At 39.2% G+C, this 19,803-nt stretch overlaps 1 protein-coding gene across 1 annotated transcript in view; it reads right to left on the reverse strand.

Moving 5' to 3' along the window:
* The window catches only part of LOC128736776 (uncharacterized), a 181,573-nt gene extending 164,186 nt beyond the window's left edge, over positions 1-17,387 (reverse strand). The window contains exons 1-6 of the mRNA XM_053831264.1: positions 17,351-17,387; positions 17,082-17,303; positions 9,115-9,500; positions 5,564-5,758; positions 5,018-5,284; positions 3,926-4,934 (exon numbers count right to left, since the gene is read on the reverse strand). Of these exons, the coding sequence (XP_053687239.1) occupies positions 3,926-4,934; positions 5,018-5,284; positions 5,564-5,758; positions 9,115-9,500; positions 17,082-17,303; positions 17,351-17,387 (2,116 nt within the window). The remainder of the gene's footprint in view (positions 1-3,925; positions 4,935-5,017; positions 5,285-5,563; positions 5,759-9,114; positions 9,501-17,081; positions 17,304-17,350) is intronic.
* Between the last annotated feature and the right edge of the window lie 2,416 nt (positions 17,388-19,803).

The raw sequence follows: 19,803 nt of genomic DNA on the forward strand, positions 1-19,803 counted from the left end.
TTGAAAATAAACAATTAATTTAAAAGTTATGCTTAAAAAACTTGTTTTGACAAGGTAATAATTATCGCCTGTTTCTCAGAGATGGCCAAACTGATTTACGCGCTATTAGTTTCATTTGGCAGGTAATATAGCCGGATAGATCACTATTGAATGGTTTTCTGATTGGACGTTTAATTTAAAAGTTATGAGCAATCGAATACACCACACCAAAATTAACAATAATTTATAATGATTTTAACCAAGATAATTTACCTAATTTCAATTTTTTTAATATCAAACGAGAGGTTTTCACACTACGAATATATATGCAAAATTACATAAGAATTGGTTTTACCGGTCAAAAGATATTAACCCTCGAACACTCGCGCCAACTTTTATAACACGGTTACTTGCGCGCACAATAGCCCAAAACCAAAGAAAACGTGCGCACTAGAGTTTTGACTAGGAAAACTTGGTTTTAAGTTTATCGAACCTTTGGAAGAGTTTCTTAAAATTGAAAGCTCTATCGTCTGGTAGAATTTGAATTTTGATTAATCCCCCCAAAAGAAAAATAAAAAAATTATTTTCCTTCAGTTTCAATACAACACATTGATGTGTTCTGCAAAGTTATAGAGCATATTATTACAAGAAATTTTGCCGAATACAATAACCTTCTATCTCTGCAGCGTAGATAGAAAAATCTTATTTATTGTATATGAATTTGTAAAATCAATTTTGTAATTGTTGTATGACTTTTTCATGTAGTACAAAATTATACAAATAGTAAAAATACACAACTGTGCTGAAAATACTTTGCTGGAACTTTGATTATAAAAAATACCCTAATTTTGACTCCGAATTACTCGACTACCAGCAGACGGATACATTGTAAACATTTTACATTTGCTGATAGTTTCGCTGCATACAGACACCATTTTTCCATATGAACAAAAGAGAAAATTCCAGTTACGGCCAAATTCTGGTACACCTCACATACTGATTGCTTCGTTTCTGTAATGGCGGTTTATGCTGATCTATTTTCCCAACAATTTAAATTATTAATGCATTGAATAATTATGACATTTTGCTCATAATAAGTTTATTGAAAAATATACGTTAGGTAAACAACGATTTGTAACCTTATAACAATATGGGATTGGAAAACCTACACGTCTTGTACAAAATACAACAGCGTGAGTAACCGCAGGTTAATAAAAATTGATGAAAATTATTCAAGAAAACTCTATTGATTTCTATGGCATTACATTCTCTCTATAGAATGGCATTACAGGAAATTATGTATAGTTCAAAAACCAATAAACTAGACCTTTACTAGGCAATGTTAAACAATAGGATTTCCTCTTACAACTTTCTTTTATTTGCACTTACTCAGATTAATAACAACTTACTTATCCTTACTTAGCAATTTCATGAAAAAACGATCTATCAAAATTTAAAAGTGTTCCTATTTTGTTCAAATTTTGTAAACTTATTCAATTTTCAAAAATTTTATGTAAACCAACGCACTAGGCAACGTTAAACAATAGATGAATTATAACAAAGGTTCCTTTCACCACTAGGTGGATTAAATCGGGTTTTTTTTATTTAATTTTCGTATTCCAGATTCCAGACGGTCCGATAAATCTAAATCACTTTTTATGACGAGTGATTTTTTGTGATGTAGGACGTAGTTCTACGACAAAAATCCCCCTTGTACACTACTGTGCCAGATGACTGTAACGCATCAGTTTTCTGTGATGGATTGACTCGGTCTGGTAGGACAGGGTGTCGCAAGTAAAATTCAATAAAATGTTTCGAAATTTTTCTTTCGGGACATCATGATACTGATGCCTGATGAAACTCCAACTAATTTCGTGTTTGATTTTTGTCGGTTGGTATAGAGTGATATAGAGACATATCTGTTGTCTTTATCTTCACCGTGACTTTACTCTGTCTGATATGGCTATGCTTTTAATAATGGGTTCAAGCTTGATACCACTTCGTGTAGACCTTTTTGTGTAGAAATTTCAGTTTTGTTGCCATTCAGATTGTCTTCTTTCAAATACTATTTATTTTTTAATTATGTTGGTCGCTTCCAAATCTTGCCTTTGCTAATATTCGACTTGAAGCAAACAAATCTACATTTACGTAACAGGGCTCCTCATCTTGACAAGCTAGCAACGCGTTTCAAGACTCGTTTAGAACTAAAGAAGCGCAGGAACTAAAGGAACTAACCGAAAAATAAAAAATAAGAAAACTTATCCAATTTAATTCTACTATGTGTATTTTATTCAATGACAGATACGTATTTCGCCTACGACTTGCAGGCTTCCTCAGTGTCTGTTTTCGAACTAAAACTGTTTTTTGTTTTTTGTAGAACTGTTTTTTAGTTTAGGAAAATTTTCGAAACCAACACAAAGAGAATTTTACGACAAAATGCTTTAAAATGTTCTAGATAGCACGAAGTTATATAGAAAACTAGACAACAGTAAATTTTAGTAACGTAGAACAACGACTTTGTTTACTCTGTGTAAACGAAAACGGAACTGTAACGTTTGAGTTGAAATGTTCAAACATCAATAACTATTTTATCACTGCATGCAATTTCATCATCAATATGTCTTATGGCAAGGTTTGCAATAGCGGATCATTCCAAAAAATCTAAAAATGCGAGCGTCACGAAAAAATGATCGATTTGAATTACTAGCTTAGCGGTTTCCCGATAGATTTTCAATATTTTTGCGCTAATCGATTGGAAAATATTCTACACATCCACACCAATAAAGAAAACTATTGATTTTTATGTGCGCGCTATTAAAAAATTGAAAATAATGAAGCATTGTCCAACTGGAAATCCTCGCTTCGTTAGAAAAGACTGGTTATGAAAGACGTCATCATAGTATTATCGTGCTTTCCAGACGACAAAATCTCTCCGTCCCAACAGGTCAAAAATTCTTTACGACTATCTTAACCTATACCAATTTGATATCTGTGCTTGGGAAGTAAACCAGAACAAACGGCAAAGCTTCCACGTGACCTCGTCTCAACAAGTTTTTTCAACGCCGCGATTAAACCTATACCATTTTGATGTCTGCTCGGGAAGTAGGCCAGAAAGAGTGACAAAGCCTCCCCGTGCCAATAAATTTCTTGCGAATGCGATTATACCTAGTCCAATTTGATGTCTGTGTTAGGGAAGTGTGCCAGAGAAACTACAAAAGCACCTTGTCCAAACAGATCGCAAATTCTTTACGGCGAGATGCTAGGCGAATTTGCTATCTATGTTGGAAAACTACTATAGCTGTTAGCTGTAGTGTTAGGTTATAATATGATTCTATAGAGATATGCATGTTTGCCGTTTCGTTGGAAAGGCAGTTAAAAGATGTGCTGATAATAAAATGAGATTAAATTGGTAAAATCCCTTCAACTTCAAAATAAATTCTTCATTTTTCTGATCAAGTGCCGATTCGCACTTTTACCCCATCAACGGGGCAAAAGTGCGAATACCGCGGGGCAAAAGTACGAAGCTCGAATCCATGAAATTAGCACAGCAGTAGCTAACAAAACCATATTATGTTCAATCTGCGGTATGTTCTAGTAAGGAATATTCTCAATTTGCACCTTTCCTATTTTTATTTATTTTTATTAACGTCAACAGGTAAAATATCACCCCAATGACAGAAATAACTAACTAACGTATTTACAATACTCGTCTGTTTAGATTATTAACATAAAACACGTCTAAAATTATACTTGTTTGTTTCTCGAGACACATTAAAGTCAAATACATGGTAACATTGATTGAATAGACGAGACATACTGCGCACTGGTTCATGTAGACCATAATTCATCCTAGCTGGAGTAATACTGAGGAACGAGTGATATCGTAGATTGCGGCGTCGTATATTGATATCCAACATGCTGAGGAGTATTGAACAATCAACGTTACCTTGCAGGAGATCGCCAATAAAGCATACTTTTGCCATATTGCGTCTTTTCTCTAGTAATTCCAGACCGATCAGCATGCAACGGTTTTTATAGCTGGGTAAGTTCCGTGGATCTGTCCATCTGAGATGACGTAAAGCGAAGTGGATGAACTTTCGCTGAATAGCTTCGATGTGTTGAATTTCGTTCTGGTAATAAGGAGACCAGACGGGAGACGCGTATTCCAGTACAGGTCGCACAATTGAACAATAGAGTGTTTTCAGGCAGTAGATGTCCTTAAATTTTTTCGCGAAACGAAATAAAAAGCCCCGCTGTGAAGAAGCTTTTGCCACCACGTATGAAATGTGATCCTTGAAAGTTAATTTTGCATCGATTAAAACTCCCAAATCCTTAACTGTGGATTCACGCAGTAAACGTACGCCTGCCAAGGCATAGTCATACTGGAATAGTGAATGTTTCCGTCCAAATGAGATTACCGAGCACTTAGACACATTTAGCGACAATCGATTAATTTGACACCATTTAGCGAAGTTTTCCAACTGCTCCTGCAGAAAACTCATATCCAGTGGTTGCTTTATCGTATGGTATAGCTTTAGATCATCAGCGTATGAAAGTTTCGCGCATTTCAAAATGGAATTAACGTCGTTCATATACAGCAGGAATAAAAACGGTCCTAGGTGGCTTACTTGTGGAACACCAGAACAAACAGGAAATGGCGCAGAAATGTGATCACCAATTTTCACAGACATGCTACGACCACATAGGTAAGATTGAAGCCAGAGTAGCAAATGTTCGTTCATGCCAAATCGATCAAATTTGGCAATTGCAATTTGATGATTCATTTTATCAAATGCTGCAGATAAGTCTGTGTATATCGCGTCCACTTGATGACCATCCTCAATTTGGCGTGTTACAAACGAAGTGAAGGAAGTCAAGTTGGTTGTTGTAGAACGTTTAGTCATAAATCCGTGCTGATCCGACGAGATGTAGTGATTATATCTCTGGGCAAGCTCCTGGAGAATAATCAACTCAAACAGTTTAGAAGTGGCACTTAATGCAGCTATACCCCGGTAGTTCGAGACTACTCGTTTACAACCTTTTTTAAAGACAGGAAAGACATATGACTGTTTCCAGCAGTTTGGAAAAATGCCTGATAGGCCAAAGATAGGTTGAATACTGCTGCAAGCGGTGCCGCTATCGTCTCCATACAGCGTTTCAGAATGATTGACGGGATACCGTCAGGGCCATATCCCGTGGAGGATTTTAGTCTTTTTCCAGCTGACGTAACCATGTCAATGGAGATAACAAACTGCGACAAAGGTACAGAAAGTCGAGGAACATTTTCGATGGCGACGGCCAAATCCTGCGGTTCGAGAAGTTCATTGAGGAAACGTTATTGAAATGAGAACGGAACAAGTCGGCAATGTCAGCGGTGGAGTCGGCTTCGAACAGACCATTGGACATCGTAGAGGGTAATCCCGATTCTTTACGTTGCTCATTCACGTAACGCCAAAAACTTTTTGGGTTTGCCTTGAGACGGCGTTGCAGATTGTTCTGATGGGCGTTATACAGGTGATCATTGAGTTGTTTATAGGTAGTGTTTATTTCTACGTATCTTATTCTCGTGGCATCAGTGCAATACTTGCTGTGTCGTAACCGTACAGTCTACGCACAGCTCGTCACTAACGAAGCACAGATCAAGGGTCCGATGATTCTCGTTTTTAATCCCATTCATCTGCTTAAGTCCAGCGGTGCTATATGTATCAAGCAGTTTTCGCGGGGCTATGCCTATGGACGATCGAGAGGCGATCGGGAATAGAGAACCGTGGGAATTACGCTGCCAAGAGATCGCGCTTAAGTTAAAATCACCCAAAATAACAATTTTATCTCTAGGCTTTAATTGCGACACAACCCAATTGATAGCTTCAAGATGGTTGCCCATCAAATTTTTGTCGTTGACTCGATCGGGAGGGATGTAAACTGCGCAGAGATAGAGTATTCCGTCAACAGTTGTAATCGCGACCCATAATTGTTCAATTGCCGAACTGTTGGGAGGATTAACTATGCAGGACAAAACAAAATGCCACCTCCAGTACTTTTACAACTATTTGAACGCGACCGATCCTGTCGGTAAACGGAGTAAGAGTCGTTAAACAGCTGGCTTGTCGTCGTATTTTGATTCAACCAGGTTTCGGTGAGGGCGTATACGTCATAACAGCAATCACTGAAGGCTAACTGGTACTCAGCGATAGAGCTGTTCATTCCTCCAACGTTTTGATAGTATACCAGGACATTCGAACCCCTTCACCAGCACTAGCCTCAGGGCCGGGACGACTTGGGTGGCAGGTACGAGTCAATTGCGATTGTAATTCGGTGTCTACGGCGGGCTCGACTGAGCTAGGCGGATCAGGGGTTTCCATATCGCGTTGTGGTAGGCGTCCCGGACCGGGTGATAAGCTTAAGCTTAATTGACTTGTAGTGTTTACCAAAGGCGAGGTGTAGAAATGCGGCAGAGATGTAGATGTACGTGTAGAATAACCAGAAGCGAGACCAAATAAATCCGCGCTGGAACCGGAGAAGCGATGAGGAAGTACAAAGTAGCATTGGGCGATACTGTATCTGTATCGAAAAAATCGATACTTTTGTGCCGATATATCGATATTTTGGATCGATACTGAGCGTCCCGATACCGGCCAGTATCGATGCTAAAACGACGATATTTGTATCGATACCTTTATAGTAAATGCTAGAGAAACTAAAATACTTTACTTATCCTAATGCGATGTCCATTAGGATTTCCCCTGCATAACAATGTTCCGCCAACAAACTCGATCCATGGCCGTCCGCCTCCAATTTCTCGAATGTCCCACACTTTCCAGGACTTGCTCCATTTGGTCTAACCGTCAAGCACGCTGCGTACCTCTGCGCCTGGTACCAACCGAATTCGAGGCAAACATCATTTTTACGGGAAAGTCCAATATCATTTGATCATCAATATCAATTTGAAGTTCAATTTTAAGCATAATGCCATGCTCAATTCTAAGTTAAATTTCAGTTCCCATTTCAAGTTCAATATCAAGTTTAATTTCAGGTTCAATTTTAGGTAAAATTTCAAGGGCAATTCCAGCTCCGATTTTAGAATTAATTTCAAATGCGATTAATTAGACAACTCGCAAGTTGCTGAGTGAAGCTCTGCTTTCCTCAATGGAGGTAGCTGTCTTGGCACTCGAAGATGGATGTGGTTGGATACGCTAGACCGTCAATGAAGCCGCAACTGCGTTGTTAAGTGAAGAAACCCTGAGTGCATGAAAAGACTTTTGACGGAGATGAACTGGAAGGGGTTGATGAATTCATAAATTAGGGATCTCTGGCAACCGCCGTCAATCATACGAGTAAGCAGATTCAACGACGTATTCTAGCTAAGTCAGGTCTACTTTTCCCTTCGTAAGTTATTTCGATCAAGGAGCATAAACCGTTCGCAAAATATAAAAGCATTTGCAAGCGCTTGGCTGAGTGGTCGATTTCTGGTCGGCCCGGCCGGTTTTTCACTTGCAAAGCCGGTGCGGTGACCGATCAATCTGGCAAAAAGTCGGTTTACTTAAGTTTACTTGAGAAGGTTTACGGTCGACTTAAGAAAACGGATTTGTACTTTTTGTCTGATTTTTAAAATTTATTTTTCATTTCCATCATTCCACTAGATTTTGTAATAAATTTTGTAGCAATCCTGAGCAATTCGTTGCAGTTTCCGGTCAAAAGAGTTTAAAACCGCAGGCCTGACCAGTTCGACATCAGCTATTATTTCGTTCCTAACGAGATTTCGTATGAGAACGAAAGAGTATCAACAGTAGTAAAAGCACACGCATATAATTTTCTAAAAAATTAAGCTAAATAATAAACAAAAGTGTGGTTTTCGTTGCACCCTGTCAGTGTATCGATACCGATATCGATACCACTGGTATCGATACTTGCCGCCCGATATTTCAACGGGATCGATACCTTTACAAAAATTGTATCGATATTCGAATATCGATGCTTTTCGCAGTATCGCCCAATGCTAGTACAAAGTCGTGGAATCGTGAGTACTTGCCTGTGAGAGTAAGTTGGAGGACCTCGACTGCAGATTCAACAACAGGGCCGCGACGACTGAGATGAACGCTGGCAGCAAATGACCGGACTGTGTCGATCTGAGAAGAGACCTCCATTGAGCTTTCGAATACGCGTCGCGGTGTTCTAAGTCCAACATGTCGACTACTTCGGTTACCGTTCTCCCGGTTTGATGGTGATAGACTAAAAACTGAGAACGGATCAACAGTGGGGCTGGGATCAGCGATTTCCAACTTGCCTGCCAGGCGATTTTGGAATCCCCGTTCCCTACACCCGCCAGCAGGACCGGGACGACTGCCGGTCGCTGGCTGGAAAGGCTCGATTGCGGCGGGGAGGTCGGGGGCGTCCATAATTCCATCTACAATGCGTCCCGATATTACGTTGGGCGATGAGACATGCGATTGTCTGAAGTTACGGTCGTTCTGATGGAATATCCGAAGTCCAGCAGTCGGAGTGTCGTCAGCAAAGTTTCGTTCAGTAAGTACCGCTAACGGATCATGCAAGTGCGTAGTACTGGATACACGGTACGGGTCAGTGGACGCAAGGGTATTTACAAATGTGTACTTGCCGTGAAGAGAGTTTTGGAAGCCCCTTTCCCCACTCTCACACGTAGAACCGGGACGACTGATGAGCGCTGGCGGCAGCAGCGCGACTACGGTGGGGGGTCGGGGGCATCCATGATACCAACAACAGAGCGTCCCAGTGTCATGCTATTTGATGAAATAAGCGGTCGTCTGAAGATGGCAGTAACGTCGGATTGAAAAAAGTCGGCTGGTGGGAACTTGGTGCAGTTTAATATCGTCGGTGTGACGGAAACTATGGTCCGTCTACTGCAGGAGTCTGCGGTAGATCTGCAGTCGAAGGGAGTCCTAAAGGGACTGGAGTTAACGCTATTGGAGTGACAGATGATGAACCAGCACCGGAGCCATCGTAGGGTTCAACTAATGGAGTAGCGGAAGGAGCGGGGGCGATAGGGGGCAGCCATACCGCTGAATTCGCTCGAGCATCATCAAATTCCCTGAATACAATTCCCTGTAGCCAAGTATCAGGGTTCAAGGCCGCATTTTTGTATGCCAGAGGAATGCCTACTTTGAAGAAAATGAAGTTGAGCGATTGAAGGTCGGCCCCTTTTTTCACCAGTGAAACAACACGAATTGGATCCTGGTTTTGTAGGCCATCTCGAACAAGTAGCTCGACGACCTCGGAGGTTACGGTGGGGTGGAAACGTGAGAGATACACCCGGAATAACTTGGGTGGGGAGCTGGCCACAATCTTTTCGGGATTCTCGACGAGTCTGGTACCGGTAGTCGGTTTATTCGGAGTTTCCAAGTCACCGCGACGACGTTTAGCGAGACGATCGCGAGCTGGTATTTGCATCGGGGTTGCCGCATTGACCTTATCGGCGAGTTTGGCTACCTCGTTGTTGTTCCGCACGATTTCGTCTTTCAGCTCCGAGATTCCATTCATTTGCCCTTCTACGACGGACGATATCACGTTTCCCAAGGACGAAACGGTGCTTTTAAAACGTACGAATTTTATCATCCTGACGCACTCGTCACACATCCAGAACAAATTGTTATTTGACCGGACGAATTTCATAAAATTAGCATTCAAACCAGCACACCTAATGTGACAAACTTGGTCACAAAAACCCATGCATTTTAAGAGGTCCTCCTCTTTTTTTATCATTTTTGCACATCGATCGCAAGCGGTACAGTCGGTCATTTTAAAAGTAAAAATTAAATCGCGTTAAGTGAACACCGATAAGTATGCTCTTAGTAACTCTGGCCGTGCACGAGTATCGATATAGCGGGTAACGATCTAACGGTGGGGTATCGCCCAATACTGCTATACAGAATGTAAACAAACAAATCGAACAAAACTATGTAGCAGCAGATCACAGAAAATCACTTCAATTAGATTCCAATAGCGTTGTTACTACTATGAAACGCCGAATAGAGCTTTAATTTACACTTTGCACAAACTATAAACAACCGCCGTTCAATACAGTGTTGTCAACAACCAAAATGATACCAAGAGCATTATTTTTTGATGGGTCATTTCCAACGGCAATGGCACAAGAATAATACATGACATCAAAAAGACACAAATAATGTCAGAAATGATAAATATATGATGCAAAAAATACACAAAAGTAAACTAGATACAACACTGACACGATAAATATACACAAAAAGGCAGACATAAACGCAAAAATGATAAAAAATATGTAAGCAAGTGACAACAGTACATATATTTGTCACAAATATTGAGCAAAATGTGAAAGGTCATACAATTTTGATTTTGAAATATTATACAGTAATGTTCTGATTTTGTCGGCCCCATGTTGAATTTTGGGCTGACAAAATGAAAAAACTGACAAATTCGGGAATTTTTTTTTCGAAATTTTTTTCAAAATTCGAGACTTAATATATATAGACTAAGACCTTGCAATATCGAAAACTTCTACTATAAAAATTAAAATTTAACCCTCAATTGGCCAACCGAAAGCTCAATGAACCGGGCACAGCACACTGGTCCAGAACCTTTTTTGGTGCACATTAGCTTTGAGCGGGAAAACTTGGTTTTAGGTTTATGAAACCTTTGGAAGACTTTCTTAAAATTGAATGGTCTATCACTATCGTTTGGCGGGATTCAAATTTTGTGCATTAAAAAATTTATTTTTCTTCAGTTTCAACATAACACATTGATGTTTTCTGTAAAGTTTGACAGCATATTATTACAAGAAATTTTTCTGAAGACAGTAACCTTCTATCTCTTCACCAAAGATAGAAAAATCCTATTTCTCATAAATGAAAAATCGGTAAAATCAGTTTTTCTATTTTAGCTATTTTTGTAGTTGTTGTATGACTTTTTCCTGTTTCACAAAGTTGTACAAATAGTAGAGAGAACTGGCAGCACGGTCAACGGCAGATGCCCGGTTTGTGTGTGCTGCAGTATTTTTATAATTTCGAGTGGTTTGTCGCAGAATATGGCAGTGCAGTTTGTAGGAATAGTGAAATCTATGTGATACGCGGGTGGATAACATGGATTAAACACCCATAAAGTGCTTCTTGTCATGATAATTGAAAGTAAAAGTTTGCAAGATCCAGACGCTATTTCCGTATCAATGCGAGGCGATACGTTGTGGGTGTGAGCAAGATAGGACATACGTTACTGCTATCTGTGGGAACTACCAGCTCATTTGTTTCTCTCCTGATATAACCAAAACAAGGATAAGAAGGAGAAGAGAAAGCAACGAAAATTCATCTTTCTTTGGTCATCTATTGCGAGATAAGTTATACATTTTTAATAAAAAATACATTTTGTTCCAGCTGGTAGGGGAGGGAAACATGCTATTAATCGACTCAGGTCGTCTTTTATATAACGCATTATGGCATGCTTTCGGTTATTGGGAATTCCATCTAACATAACATAATCTCAAAGTGATACCAATTACCGACTATATATTGTCAATTGCAAGAAAAATTGTGCCGTCCAAGGTGCGATATCACTCATAAAAGTGCTATTTTAGCTTAAATCGTTTCGGTCTCTTCGGCGCACTTATTGCTTGGAAGATAACGAAAAAGTGCGCCGAAGATACCGAAACGGTTTAATGCAGAATAGCACTTTTATGAGCGATATCGCACTTTGGATGGTGCAGTTTTCCTTGCAATTAACAATAATTTATCAAAATTACCAATAGCGCTAATATAACAATTTAATGATTCAAATTCGATCAAATCTGTTATTCGCAAAAAGTGGCATCACGGTTTCTGATATGATTTGCGATGCGCACTCTGCGCACTGTACGAGAAAATTCGCGATGGATTAGTACCACGATCTCTTTTACTCTCTTGAACTTCCCATGTGGCGTATGAGTACGGGGAGTCTATTTGTTTTTGTTTCGGTCTTTTGCACTCTAACAGATCCCTGACCTTGCTTTGGTTTCACTCAAACTCAAATCGCGACTACGAAGCTGAAGGGGATTATTAGGCCTGTTCGCACTTATACGGGGTCCCATGCCGAACTGTCATTGTGTGAATGATGACAAAAGCAAAAATGCTTCCCTCTTCTTTTTTCTCACATAGAAACCAAACAAATATTAGCAACTTCGCAGTCGCGAATCTAGGTAGGGGAATTGTGTATAACGTGCCCCCCCTGGCCAATGTGCCCCCCCTGGCCAATGTGCCCCCCCTTCGTTTTTCGCTAAACAAGCGAAATTAAAATGCAAAACCACCCAGAAACCATAGTATTTGATGGAACTAGCCTACTATGCAAGTATGACAGTTGTCACATGCTGTAGAAACAAAACAAAAATAAATTTGTTTTTGAGCAGCTTCCGATGTAACTTTTGGCGTCATTTCCATAAGCTATTTTCTTGTCAAAATCTGTAAATAACCGGTTGTTGCGATTCGATTGCGTAAAGTGAACTTCAAAAAGACATCCCTGCTAAAAATAACGGTATGAAACGCTTGATTTGCTTTAGCATTTAATATTTTTTCAAATAAGTAAAAGCAGGCCAATATGCCCCACTTGCGGTGGTGCAATTTGCCCCCCTTGCAAATGTGGCTATAAACATAGGTAAACAGATCTAACTTGGAGCCAATTGCCATTATTTAATTCAATTAGTATTGTAGAGCAACCGTGGTGGGAATAATTTATTACCAACGTCCAAATTCTAGGTAATTCAACTACCCGGTACAAAACGCCACAGCTGCGGTATAATGTGCCCCATGCAGAAAAGACAAAGTGCACCAGAAGGCCGAAAGTAGGTTTATTTTACATGAAATAAGGATATTTTGCAAAACAAAGGAAATAGTTTTACTTTCTACAAAATAGAGTTGGTCTGTCACTGGTAGAAATACTCAAATTCCCGCATTGGGCATATTATACAGCAGGTGGGGCATTATACCCCGCGCAGACGAGAAACACAACATTTAGGTGCTTTTATTAAATAATTCCTAGCATGTTTATTCCACAATACTAAATGAAATAAACAATTGCAATTGGTTGTCAGCTTAAGTACCAACATATACACGTAGTTGTAACGTTAATCTGGGAAAGTATAACGGAGATATATCCATTTATTCTTAGGGGGGGCACATTATACACATTTCCCCTACAAACTTTAAAAGTGGCAACAGAGCAACATCGTAATCCTGGCAAAGCGAGCTTTTGCAAAATGTTTCTCTTTTTTTTTAAGTGGGTCTATAAGGGCTCTGTCAGGTATGTTTTTTACAAGACAGGACAGGTAATGGTTTTTTAGTCTCGCTGTTGCGTTATTCGTTTTCAGGAGATGTTTGCATTTTGGACTCGCCTCTGTATTGGTGGTGGGTTGCCAGTAGCCACTAGGACGTATCGGAATTGGAATTCAGGTTTTCTTTACTATTTGCATTAGATCATTGCATTTAATGATCCATACCAGAGGGAGTGTACAGTGAGCCTGTTGTTTACCCGTTGATTTTGTATGATAATGACAATTTGACGTGTTGGCGATGGTATTTTCAAAATTACGGTGGTTTTTGGTTTATGAAGACAGATACCTTTATGCTTATGATTATCTGATTGTGGGGTTGTGAGACACGTCTGAAGCAATTCGGATTGCATCGGGATACTCCATTTCGATTTTCCCAAATAAAGAATCTTTTGTTATCATACGCATTAATACTTGATTGACGCAGAATGGAATATAATCATCCAACATATTCATTATTTAATGGTTTAGGAGTATGATTGCGATACATGAATATACGCAGCGGTTGAGCTAGACATAGTGATGCTCAATTTTCAAGTTGATCAATTGATAGGTTGACCGACTTGACCAGTCATTTAGTATACTCATTTATTCGCAAAGTATTTGGAGTGAACTGATTAGCAAATAATCGATAACCAACATTCTTTTTCTTTTGTGGTGCTTCAAGTTTAAGATACCCGATCGTCAATCTTTTTCATACATATTGACAATATACGTTTAAAAGACGCGGATCAGTACTCAAAAAAATTTCTATTTACAGAAACATCATAATCTCGGATACCTATAGCAAAACTCCCTACGACCGCCGGTTTGAGTTTAGTTTGCTGCCAATAATGATAACACATTTTACTCGTTACCTTGATCCAACAATTATCCGCCTGTTGTTTACACTATTTCCAGGCAAAGCTAAAAAAAATGTTCTCTGGTATAAATCTGTTCGTAAAACTAAAACAAAAACTAAAATATCTTAAACAGGCTTATCTTGACTGTCGACTTGAAAATATTTAAATATGTAATAATTCTCCTAACCACTTAAAAAAATAAATAAATTTAAAGAATAACGATCATATCACTTATCAAGGTGAATCCCGATCCAACGAAACCTGCCTTACTAACAAATCACAACTCCTTCCTGTAATCTTTGCAGGGATGCAGAGGTTAACACGGTCCCAAAAACAGCAAAGATTACACTAACACTCCTTCCCCAATCCCATCTGATTGCAAGGACGTGGCCGGCGCAGTTATTGACCCTATATATATCGAGTCACTGAATTTTGCACAGTGAGGATGATCGGTCACTCCCAACCTCATTCACTTGATTCATTGTGCAATTTCACTGGTTCGGGTCAATCACTGAGTGCAACCATTGATATGTGCAATCAGTCTAAGCTAAGCTAAGCTTTCACAAAGTTGTACAAATAGTAAAAATACACAGCTTTGCTGAAAACAGTATACCTTTATCTTTGCTTGTTTAGAAGCTATAGAACTTTTACTATAAAAATAACCTAATTTTGACCCCGAATTACTCGCAAGAAGGCATTATTTAATTCAAAAACTCTCCCCAGAGAATCAGAATAGTTTCAAGCAGGCTGAAAAGTTGTATAAATCATGTTTAAAAGCACAAAACCGCCCAGGTAACTTCGAGGTACGATGCTGGTCTGACAAGCCAGTCGTCGTATGTTCGAATCTCGGCTAGGCGGGGCTTGCTAGATAGAGTCAGTAGGATCGTTGCACTGGCCCCGTAATTTTCCTGTACTCTAACAGCCGGCTGCGAAGTCTGTCGATAAAGAAGGGTAATGTCTAAAGACGGTATAAAACCATGGCTTTGCTAGGCTTTTTTTGAAACAAGCTGACAAGCTGTTAAAATCGGGGGTAGATCAAATCAGAACATTACTGTATTAAATTAGGGTAAACTTTAGTGAAGATAAAATCGAGAAAATAAAATTGAGATAAATAAATTGATAAAATAAGGCCAACACAAATTATTTTTAAAGTTTTAACATGTTAAAATCAATCAAATAAACGAGCAACATAAAAAGAACTTTCATATCACATTGTTTGCATCCTTTCATAACAGATTAACTATTCTCATTCCGGATAGAACGAAATTCAATTTCGATTATGACTATGCAAAATCATAGTCATAGTTTAATCAAATCCAACAGCAATCTATGGCACTTTATTAGTTTACAATCCATTTTAGGTTACTTTTGAGAAAAAAACGACACATCTGCAAAGATACACAAACCAGGTGAGAAGTATTTTCCTCAACCGGGTCTGCATAAAACAGGTCTCACCACTAGATTTGTTCACATTTGTGCTACATATTTGAAAAAGTATCCAAGATATATAAAAAATATATTTGATTAGCCGCTAGTAGGTACAGTTCGCGGTTTATATTTTCTGCAGATTGGGTGCCCTACTTTGAGGTTTTAAATAAATGAAGAAAATCTTCCGAAACCATCTGGGTTCGGTAAAGTGGATTAGAATTTTAGGGGTGGAACTTCATTTACCTTTCGCTTATAAAGTGTACTACCCTTTTTGGTTAACCACATAAGTACTTCATTCAATTCAAAACCAACTGATAAGTCTGAGCCCAGCAGAGGCTTGTTACAATCAAGTTAGTGCAGTATTCTAAAGTACAATGCGTGATAATTACTGTACAAAGTTGACAATACGGTATTCAGTAAATCGAATATTTGAAGCTAACTCAACCGAATTAAGCAATTTGTTCAATGGAAATTTGCCGCCACCACGATAAATGGATCCCTAAAATAAACCAGCTCCCAAAGCTTCTGATCCGTAAATTCTCCGTGCATAATCGCTGCCGTATGTAATTCGGAACAAAGAGACACCGGTGCACCTTTGATTTGGAAAGGATATCGATGCTGTACAGACTGCTCAGCTGTTGTCAATAGCAGCCGAAGCAACCTCAGCAGGAGTGGGAGGGCTCAAAGTTTACACGCGCCAACCGCATCATGCTGATAAAGTTCAATTTCCCCAAGGAGCAACATAGCAAAGAGTTGCTGCGGATGGTCGGTTTCTTTCTTCCTGCGTATGATGGCATATTTGTTTTCGCTCTGCCATAAACGACTTGTTGGTTTTTCCATTCCCTCCGTGTTCGTCGGTGCACGTTCACGGTACACAACATAAAAAGTGGGGGATGGATGCTGGAGGGCGCTTTATTGGTTCGATTCTCCAGTTCGTTAAGACAAACCCACATAGAACTGCGACGATGCGATGCTGTTGTAAAGCTATCGGTTATCGGTCGGAATGACTGTGGTTCGATTTCATGCTTGTCCCGGCATGGCAATAGCTTTCTGCCACCATCACAAACGACGATCGACGACGACGACGACGACGAAACGGTAATTCTGAAGGTCTATCAGCAATTCGATCCGCAACGCAAACCCTCACAGACCCTCGTGGATGGGTGAAAAGATTCCCGCGGAGAAAGTGTCTCGTGTCTGTGTTCCCGGAGGCGCGAGCCGGTATGCGGCGCGGAAGATGGATGGACCGCTTCAAAATAAAGTACATCTAATAACGATAGTTAATTTATTGATCCCCTTTTTGGGGAGGCGGTGAGAATGGAAATTCTTCCATTTTTGGAATCGCTTGCTAGATGGAGCTCGTGGCTTTCGAAGATTGCTTCATTGTCTAAATAAAGATATAAATTTCTGGAATCGATTCTGAATATTGCTTTTCTAGCGCTTTGGTTACTGATCCTAAACAAATCCAATTATATTCGGTTCAGTACGGTTCAAACTTTAAATTTGAGTGCTTTCTGTTTGGAACTTACCTTTCACACACTTTGGAAGCTGTTCGACCTGCCACTCATCTGAATCAATATCGCACCGGATGTCGACGGTTCCGTCGATCCTGTAGCCTGTATTACAGCTATAATGAGCCATTACGAACTCCTCACTCTGATCGACGGTAAGTTTTGCACTGCCATGTGCTATTACCGGCGGCTGTTCGCAGTCCTCGTAAACCTGCTGGCCGTCCGCCAGTCGAACGGTGGCTGGAAATATAAACGAATAGCAAATTAGAACGGTGTCTATCGCTAACGTGCCCAGGCTGGGTCACACTGGGGCACTTGCCCCATTTTCTCTATAAAATTTAATACAAAATAAAATAATTTCTGTAACCCAGAAGACGGCAGTTTTCAATTTAATCGACTACCATTTTTGCAATAAGTAAATTAATTGCGTAAAACTAGTTCCAGTTTCAAGTCCAATTTGAAATCCAGTTGAAAATTAAAGTTCAAGTTTAGTTCCAATCCTAATTCAAGCTCAATTTCAAGTTCAAATCAATTCTAATTTCTTGCCCAATTTCGTCACTGATTTCAATCTCCAAAACTCCAAATAAAAGTCAAATAATTTGGTTCTGTCCCTTGGAAATTTTTTAAACAATTTTTTTCTTGTTCATCAATTTCTAATCTTTGAATAATAAGATTTTCATTATAATACTTTTTGTTGTTCCTGAATTGCAGCTAAAAAAAACTCGGTTTTTCTGAATATTTATACTTAAAATTCAAAAATTCATATCTCAAGAACCAAAGAACGCAGAACGAACTTGCGTGCGAATAGCGGCAATGTATAGCTTTGTTGCAATCACACTGACCTAGTAGATAATAATCTGCTCGGTGGTAGAAACAAAAAAAAAGTGCAGTTATACAAATATCGTCGCATGGAAAAGCGTGAGACGCGTATACGGGGAGTGATAGAATTGAGAAAATAAAACTGGTGCCGGTAGTTTAGCTTGTAAAACAGTCGGGTACCAACAGAAAGATCGTGAGTGAGAACCCCACCTGCCATCACTCCGATATATTTACTACGTTAGGTGGGTTTTTACGAAGGCACATTGAATATTAAAAAAAAAATTACAACATATTGACCTATGTATGGCGTAAAACAGCGTTAAGTAAATAATAGTGCTAAATAATTGTAGCGTATTTTTGGTGTTTAGTTTGTATTTTGTGATGGCAAAAACTAGTATTTTTACAGGTACCAGAGTTGGAGTATTTTAGAACAGAAATCTGTCTCACGCACCCAGTTATATTGTCGAAATTTCAGGAAAAAGAATTAAATCTTCGAAATAATATGTTATTGGCATTAATAAGAGCCATTTCTTGATCTGGTTTCACGTTTGTCCGCACTGACAATTATCAAAAATCAAAATCAAAAATTTAATTCTATTTTTTGCCAATCTATAAACATATTCGCTCTTGTCTGCTCCTTAATTCCGCAGCTGCAATCGTGAAGGCACGAAAATTAATTTACATTAGCTAGTCCATGAATGCATATGTCGCCTGCTTGCAGTGCACTGCAGTGTCATTTCTATAGCAAGCAAAAATCCTGCAAGCAAAAACGTCTTAGTTGGCCTCAAGGTACAACATTGGTCTAACAAGCTGGACATCGCATGTTAGAGTATTGATTGGCAGAGGCTGATAGAGTCAATAGAATCATTTCATTAGCCCTACAAATGTCCTGCTTTCTTACAGCTGGCAGCGAAGTCTTTCGAATAAAAACAGAAGATCAAGATCCTAAATTGAAATGTAGCACATAGAATTTGCTTTGTAGCAATCAAAAAACACGATCGAAAGTGAGGCTTGTACAACAAATTTCCAAACGACAATTTCTACGTCGGACTACCTCTGCTGATGGGGTCCAAGCTTAGAACGAAGTAGAAAGCTACTGTAATCAGGTGGGTAGTCGATCAGTGATGGAACGACGATAATGGTTTTGCTTTTCTTTTTATGTCATTTCAATTGTTTTTAGACATGTCAAGAAGACAGGACTTCTCTGCCTTTAAGTAGCCACAACCACAAGCTTGGTGAATGTAGATGTCGTCCGAGCCTGGAAAGCTAGGCTATCACACGGAGAATGTGTGGGTAAATTTCAACTTGAAAGTTTCCGTTCATTTTCATTATGTAGCTATTGTAAAACAATCTTTTCAAGAAAGCTATAAAATTGCTGCATTTTTTATGAATCGAATGGTATGCGAACCATCAAAATCCGTTTTAAATTGGAAGAGCTATTTACGTTCAAAAGCTTTCATTTTTTCGTGTCGCTGGCTTCAATCCAAATTTTGGATTGACACCCTGCGGTAAGACGTAGTTCTACGTCAAAAGAATTATGAGACATAAGCAGAAGAGACGAAAAAAAGAACGCGAAGGAAAACGTGACAAAAACTGAACCAACGTGTCAGAAAAGAGGAAAAACACGAGAGTGAAAAAGAATAAAAACTGGCAGGAAACACATGAACGCAAACATGTGACATAATAGAAAGGAAATCGGAAGAAAAAAGGAAGCAAAACGAAGCAAAAAATGAGGAACTGGACAGAAAATAATGAAAAACGGAAGAGAAAAACAAAAATATGAGAGAAGAAAGCCAAAAACCGTAAAGAAAACGAAGATAAACCGAACAGAAAAAAGAAAAACCAGGACAAAAAACATTAGCGGGCTAAAATCGAAAGTTACAGAAAATAATGAAAAGCAGGCTATGATAAGAGGAAGGAC

The sequence above is a fragment of the Sabethes cyaneus genome, chromosome 2 (genome assembly GCF_943734655.1).
Source record: "Sabethes cyaneus chromosome 2, idSabCyanKW18_F2, whole genome shotgun sequence".
Classification (NCBI taxonomy): domain Eukaryota; kingdom Metazoa; phylum Arthropoda; class Insecta; order Diptera; family Culicidae; genus Sabethes; species Sabethes cyaneus.